This window comes from Triticum urartu, chromosome 7, assembly GCF_003073215.2.
Source record: "Triticum urartu cultivar G1812 chromosome 7, Tu2.1, whole genome shotgun sequence".
NCBI classification, from domain to species: domain Eukaryota; kingdom Viridiplantae; phylum Streptophyta; class Magnoliopsida; order Poales; family Poaceae; genus Triticum; species Triticum urartu.
In genome coordinates this window covers 505,917,403-505,925,172 of record NC_053028.1, presented here as the reverse complement: position 1 = coordinate 505,925,172, position 7,770 = coordinate 505,917,403, and the positions used below count along the sequence as shown (strand labels likewise).

The window sequence follows — 7,770 nt, the reverse complement described above, 5'->3', positions numbered from 1 at the left end:
TACGATATGACCGAGGTGGATTATGGTGGAGGGGGCACTGCACACGGCTAAAAGATCAACTGATCAACTTGTGTGTCCTAAGATGCCCCCCTCCCCACGTATATAAAGGAGGGAGGGAAGGCCGGTCGACCTCTCTAGGCGCGCCAAGGGGGGGAGGAATCCTCCTCCTAGTAGGAGTAGGATTCCTCCTTTCCTAGTCCTACTAGGAGGGGAAAGGAAGGAGAAGGGGAGGAGAACGAAAGAGGGGGCGCAGCCCCTCCCCTAGTCCAATCAGAACTAGGCCCATGGGGGGCGCGTGGCCAGCCCTTGTGGTTTCTCCTATTTTTCCCTTAAAGCCCACTAAGGCCCATATGTACTTTCGTATTCCAGTAACTCCTCCAGTACTCCGAAAAATACCTGGATCACTCGGAACCTTTCTGATGTCCGAATATAGCCTTCCAATATATCGATCTTTACGGCTCGAACATTTCGAGACTCCTCGTCATGTCCCCGATCTCATCCGGGACTCCAAACTACCTTCGGTACATCAAAACACATAAACTCATAATACCAATCGTCACCGAATGTTAAGCGTGTGGACCCTATGGGTTCGAGAACTATGTAGACATGACCGAAACTCATCTCCGGTTAATAACCAATAGCGGAACCTGGATGCTCATATTGGCTCCCACATATTCTACGAAGATCTTTATCGGTCAAGCCGCATAACAACATACGTTGTTCCCTTTGTCATCGGTATGTTACTTGCCCGAGATTCGATCGTTGGTATCTCTATACCTAGTTCAATCTCGTTACCGCAAGTCTCTTTACTCGTTCCGTAATGCATCATCCCGCAACTAACTCATTAGTCACATTGCTTGCAAGGCTTATAGTGATGTGCATTACCGAGAGGGCACAGAGATACCTCTCCGACAATCGGAGTGACAAATCCTAATCTCGATCTATGCCAACTCAACAAGTACCATCGGAGACACCTGTAGAGCACCTTTATAATCACCCAGTTACGTTGTGACGTTTGGTAGCACAAAAAGTGTTCCTCCGGTATTCGGGAGTTGCATAATCTCATAGTCAGAGGAACATGTATAAGTCATGAACAAATCACTAGCAACAAACTAAACGATCATCGTGCTAAGCTAACGGAATGGGTCAAGTCGGAGAATGATGTGATCCATTAATCAAATGGCAACACATGTCTATGGTTAGGAAACATAACCATCATTGATTCAACGAGCTAGTCAAGTAAAGGCAAACTAGTGACACTCTGTTTGTCTATGTATTCACACATGTACTAAGTTTCCGATTAATACAATTCTAGCATGAATAATAAACATTTATCATGATATAAGGAAATATAAATAACAACTTTATTATTGCCTATAGGGCATATTTCCTTCATGGTGCTATCGTACATCCACGTTGATGGAGACTTCAACCCACGAAGGGTAACGGTTGCGCGATTCCACGGAGGGCTCCACCCACGAAGGGTCCACGAAGAAGCAACCTTGTCTATCCCACCATGGCCATCGCCCACGAAGGACTTGCCTCACTAGGGTAGATCTTCACGAAGTAGGCGATCTCCTTACCCGTACAAACTCCTTGGTTCAACTCCACAATATTGTCGGAGGCTCCCAAGTGACACCTAACCAATCTAGGAGACACCACTCTCCAAAAGGTAATAGACGGTGTGTTGATGATGAACTCCTGCTCTTGTGCTTCGAATGATAGTCTCACAAACACTCAACTCTCTCTCACTGATTTGTATTTGGTGGAAAGTAGATTTGAGTAGAAAGCAACTTGGAGAAGGCTAGAGGTCAAGATTCATATGGTTGGAATGGAATATCTTGGTCTCAACACATGAGTAGGTGGTTCTCTCTCAGAAAATGAATGTTGAAAGTGTAGGCATGTTCTGATGGCTCTCTCCATGAATGAAGAGTGGTGGAGGGGTATATATAGCCTCCACACAAAATCTAACCATTACACACAAATCACCAAACTCGGTGGGACCGAATAATGAAACTCGGTCAGACCGATTTAGTTCAAAATGTGAACGTTAGGATTTTCGGTGGGACTGACATGTCAACTCGGTGGGACCGATTTCATTATGGTTAGGTCATAACGTAATCTCGGTAAGACCGATTACACAAACTCGGTGGGACCGATTTTGGTAATAAGCTATCCAGATAGTTGGTCAGGCAAACTTGGTGGGACCGATTCACTCATCTCGATGAGACCGAAACGTTACGAAGGGGAAGCAGAGAGTTTGCATTGCGAACTCGGTGAGACCGATCGATCATCTCGGTTGGACCAAAACGTTACGAAGGGAAACAAAGAGTTTGCGATCCCATCTCGGTGAGACCGAGATCCCTATCGGTAAGACCGAAGTGACTAGGGTTTGTGGCAATGGCTATGTCAAATGAACTCGGTGGCACCGGATAGAAAGTTTCGGTGGGGCCGAGTTTGACTTTTGGTTTGGGACATGTGTGGATATGAGAAAGTAGTTGAGGGTTTTTGGAGCATACCACTATGCATTTGAGCAAGCAACCCATTAAGCAACACCTCATCCCCTTTTAATAGTATTGGCTTTTCCTATGGACTCAATGTGATCTTGGATCACTAAAAGTAAAATGTAGAGTCTTGAGCTTTGGAGCTTGAGCCAATCTTTTGTCCTTAGCATTTTGAGGGGTCCACATTTCTAATCCATGCCATGCCAATCATTGAGCTTTTCTGAAATATTTATATTGAAAGAGCATTAACTCAATGAGCTATATGTTGTTAAGAATTACCAAAACCATCGAGGGATAGTTGCACTTTCAGATGCCTATTTGGGCACTTTGCCGTCTGCCAGCAGACGGCAAAGACCTTCGAATCTTTGTTGTCTGCTGGCAGACGGCAAAGTTCCCAAATAGGACTGGCAAACAGAGCCAGCTATGTCGTCCGCCAGCAGACGGCAAAGATTCAAAGCTCTTTGTCGTCCGCTGTCAGACGGCATAGCTGGCCACGTGGCAGCTTCCCAGTGTTGGCTGAGTTGAGCTCTTTATCGTCTGTCAGCTGTCGGCAAAGAGCTTTGCCTCTTTGTCGTCCGCTGGCAGACGGGAAAGCACGCCGTTAACCCCTAACAGCTCTAACCCCACCCCACTGCCGTCCATGATCTTTGCCGTCTGCTGGCCTCCATCGGCTGACGGCACAGCCCTTTGCCGTCCGCTTCTATGAAGCAGACGACAAAGAAGGCATTTGCTGGCACTCGTTCAGACGGACAGTTTGTCGTCCGCTGGCTGATGGTAAAGGACTTTGCCGTCCGGCATGCATGCCTTTGCCGCCTGCCATGGCAGACGGCAAAGAAGCTGATCCCAGTAGTGAATGATAATGTTTCTTGTGTTGCCCGGATACAAACATGTTACATAATAAGCAATATCACTATATTGCTCATCTTGCAAGTCAAATCATACAACAAAGTTGTACGTTTGTTCACAAAGTCTACCAATTTCGTTCCAGGAATAGGTATTCGACGGCTTTGAAATACGCAAGAATCAGGGGGGTATCTTCCTGAAGTGTTCATGTTCAATGTATCATATTATACTCTTTTTCCCTTCATGAGTTTACTATACAAGTTCTCATAGAGGTTTTTAATGATGTAATATCAACACAATGCCATATGTCATGTTTTTTGTTTTTCCCCACAGTGTTTTTAAGAAAATATATACGACATATTTATTGTCCTCTAAACTCTTGAGTTTTCTCATATTAAGTAAAAGAGACAATAATCATTATATGTTGCATCATTTTTTTCTTATTTTTTCCATTGGATTTGAAGGAGTTTTAGCAACATATTCTATACTACTTCTTATATAGTTTTTGAAGGAGACTTTCGAATTGATGATACTACATGGACAAGCGGAGATTAGGGGGAGTGTTAGAATTAAACGCACATATATATTGTAACAAACCCAATCAATGAGAAGAACGGCTATTATCAATGAGTACTTCAATCATTCTCGTTGTCCCTGGTTTTAGATGAATCATTCTCGTTGTCTCTCGTTTTTACTTTACGACAAACATTCCATTTCTGTTTTCCTGTTCATTTTCTATTAATGCAAACCAAAGAGGTCCGGCAGAGACATTGCAGGACGCTGTTTATTGGATTTTTTTCGAGAGTACATTATTGGATTTTATTTCAACCCGGGAGGAAATTGGTTGGCATTGAAGGAAACCGTGATGAATGATATAGGAATTTGAGTGCTGCAACATTTCTAGGCCACGCATAGCCTCACCAACATCACAAGAACGAGAACGGACAATTCTTTAGGTTGGATATATAAGCATCCATCACATGGCGTCCTGGCCACAATTCAAAACATCGGTGGAAAAATAAACATCAAAACTCTACCGCAAAAGTGCTCAACAAGTTCAAAGTTCCACACGACACAGAAACAAGGCAGTGCATATCTAATCCTCCTCCTCGCCCTCGTTCTCGGCAATGTTGAAGTACCGGAGCTCATAGACACTGCGGTCCTTGTTGGATGAAATCACCCGGAGCCAGTCACGCACATTGTGCTTCTTCAGGTACTTCTTTGTCAAGTACTTCAAGTACCTGAGAAAATGAGAATGTATGAGATCCAACATAAGAGGAGAGCATGATACACAATGAACAAAAGCAGCTTCTGAACACAAGAGCCATTGTTCAAGCAGCGAAAGCAGTGAGTATCGACTAATTAAACTGGAAAACGGAAGCAACTTTCTTAGTTAAGCAGGACGTAGGGGAAACATATAGGGTCGACTGATATGATGCAGCACAAAAACAATTTACAACTAAAATGGATGATAAAGATTTGAAGACTTGTATCCAGAATTCTGGACCTCAACACCAGAGGGAGCTAAAATAAGGTTGATAATACCATAGGCAACATGCATTAGGTAAGCATCCGTCAGGAAAAGAAACTATACCAGCATAAAATTGCCATGGCTAATGAAACATGGACTAACAAAACAAAAACCAAGCACTACAACATGAACCCTAACTGAAACAGCCACAACTTTAATAGTTCTATGTCATAATGTCAAAACAACAACTGACACGAGTTTCTACATAACAGCGTGCAACCAGCAAATCTACAAGCGATGGAGCCACTAATACAATAGACATCTCATTTTCTCATAATGGACTGACATTGAAGGATATCATGGTAAAACAAACTTAGCATGCGTCGACATAATACTTCAAGCGCTCCACATTACCTAGCCATCACAAATGGAGAAAGAATTCCTAATCGCGACCCACTGGCTGACAACCTACTGTACATCGGACCGAGGATTCAACAGGTGCTACCCAGAAACCACACCTGACCACGACTGCGCTGTGTGTGGATCTGGGAACGGGCTAATCGGCGGCACGTCCGTACCTCTTGGAGAAGGCCCCGTCGGAGGTGACGGTGACCTTGCTCTTGTCGCGGGCGACGGTGACGGAGTCCCCGAGGTTGCCGGCCTTGCCGCCGGCGACCTTGATGCGCTCCTGCAGGAACTTCTCGAGCGACGCGATCTCCATGATCTTGTCGTCGACGGGCTTGGTGCAGTCGATCACGAAGGTGACCGACCCCTTCTTCTTCCCGGCGCCCGCGCCGCCCTTGGTAGCCGCCGGCACGCCGCGCGCCATCTCGGTCTCCGCCTTGCCTGCTCTCCGGAGTCTGCTTCGGTGGTGGGGGTGGCTGCGCCGAGTCGATAGGGTTTCTCGGACGCGGGCGGAGGTCTCTTATAAATACGGTTAGGGTTGGGAAGATCGGACGGTCGCGGTTGCTCGATGGCGATATCGTAGGCCGTCTGATGCTGCTGTTATAATTGTCCAATGGGCCGAAATTTTAGGCTGTGTTTGGGCCCGTTAAAGAACGCAGTCATCATCTCGATGTTGTTTGATGAGCTTCTCTTCTTGTTGGGCTTTGGCTGCAGGCTCTATCGGCTAGTTCTGACACCTGCTTGCAACAATTTTCCCTTAAAGACAACCTGTTTGAAACAATAAACTACTCCTCCGTCTCATCATAATATCAGCCTAAAATCTAAAAGGTGACTGATAGGCGCCGGCGCACCGGCGGAACGGTTCGGCCGGTCGCATTTGGCACGTTAGTTTACCTTTTTACCAACCGTCAGATCAGCCTTTCGCCTCGTTTTTTTCTCTCTAAAAAATCATATCCATTTGCTCGTCTGGACACCCGCCATGGAAGCTCTTAGGCCTGCCTTGAAGCATCACCAGCTCGCCGCCGGTCCCCGTCCTCGCTGTCCGTTGCCGCACCGCCATGCCGTCGGCTGCAACTTTTTTCTCACGCCAATTGAAGCTTTTTCATGGTTGAAGCTTTTCAGAAAACAGTTGAAGCTTTTTTCGTCGACTGTTCCAGCTTTCGCGGTTGCGGTCGGTCCCTAAAATTCATCACCTTCGATTGAAGCTCCCTAGGACGCTGGTTGTAGCATTTTTTTTGTAATCTTTGCGGCTCCCTCCATGGCATTCACAGCCTCCTTTTTCTCTCTCTTTGAGAGGTTCCAGCATAAAAGATCGATTCAACAAAAAATCAGAAATAGTGGAGTAGCAAAAGCAAAGACGGTGGTAGCAAAAATCGAACACCGTTGTAGCAAAACTTGGAGTGGTTCCAACATAATAAGATGGATCCAACAAATATTAATATGATTGAAGCAAAAAAATCTCAACAAAAAAATTAGAGTAGTGTTCTTAAAGCAACAAAAAACAGATGGTTCCAGCAAAAATTAATATGATTGAAGCAAAAATATCTCAGCAAAAAAACTAGAGTAGTGTTCTTGAAGAAAAAGAACAGATGGTTCCAGCAAAAAAAGTGTGATTCCAGCACCTTTGATTAAGGTGGTCGTAGCTTTTTCCCTAGCCGGTTCCAGCACCTCGGAGTGTGGACGCAACCTTTTTCATGGCCGGTTGCAGCTTCTTCAACAGTTGCAGGAAAAAAAGAGGGTTAAGGATGGGTGACGAAGGGGATGGAGTTCATCCATGCCTGCTGGAGAGAGAAGGGGATGGAGTTCATCCATGGCCGCTGAGGAGAGAAGGGGATCAAGTTCATCCATGGCTACTGGAGAGAGGAGGGGAAGGGGATGGAGTTCATCCATTAGTTTTTTGGTGGCTCTGCAGCTGCTCGCAGCAGCGTGCTCGGAGCTGTTCCGCGGCAGCAAACTCACAGCCGGTGGAGTGGGCAAGGCCATGGCTGCCGCGGGGGAAGAGAGACAGAGAGGAGAGGCGAGATTGGGGAGGGAGAGAAACAGAGGAGGGAGAGGATAGATGAGTGTGTGGATGGATAAGAAGGGGAGGGTGGGCGGTGCGCGGATCCCGCGGGACACGTCCTGGTGAGAGGAGCAGGGGCGTTCGATCTATTCCAGGTACGTGCCGCGTGCGACCAGCCTAATCTTCGACCGGCGCACCGACCATAAATGTTTCCCAATCTAAAAAGTGCATACACACTATTTGGGGAGAACGAGCGGCCGGCTCCTGGCCACTCGATCTCGCCCATATCATCATGCGTGCCTGGCCCTCGCCGCTACACGACAAGACCCACTGCGGTAGGAACGACCAACTCACTCCCGATTTTCCCCAACCTAGCTAGCTGCCGCTCCCGTGAAAATGAACAAAACTGACCCTTTTTCAATAGTCAAACAAAAATGGCCTTAATCTAAAAATATTTCACAAAATGGCCCTCTTTTGCATGACGCCCGGGGCTAGGGCGTCGTGCTAAAGAGCATGACGCCCCGACCTAAGGCGTCATGGTTATG

General features: G+C 46.4%; 1 protein-coding gene across 1 annotated transcript; it reads right to left on the bottom strand.

The window, feature by feature from the left end:
* Positions 1-4,278: 4,278 nt before the first annotated feature.
* LOC125522903 (60S ribosomal protein L22-2-like) lies at positions 4,279-5,727 on the bottom strand. Its single transcript, XM_048687950.1, has 2 exons — positions 5,397-5,727; positions 4,279-4,588 (listed from the first exon to the last, which is right to left on the bottom strand). The coding sequence occupies exons 1-2, from the start codon at positions 5,645-5,647 to the stop codon at positions 4,444-4,446; spliced, it is 396 nt and encodes a 131-aa protein (XP_048543907.1). The 5' UTR covers positions 5,648-5,727; the 3' UTR covers positions 4,279-4,443.
* Between the last annotated feature and the right edge of the window lie 2,043 nt (positions 5,728-7,770).

Excerpts from the sequence above, each read along its gene's own strand:
- LOC125522903 (XM_048687950.1), bottom strand. The coding sequence starts at position 5,647 with ATGGCGCGCGGCGTGCCGGCGGCTACCAAGGGCGGCGCGGGCGCCGGG. Across the intron at positions 4,589-5,396 it reads GACGGGGCCTTCTCCAAGAG|GTACTTGAAGTACTTGACAA; the intron begins GTACGGACGTGC and ends TCATTTTCTCAG.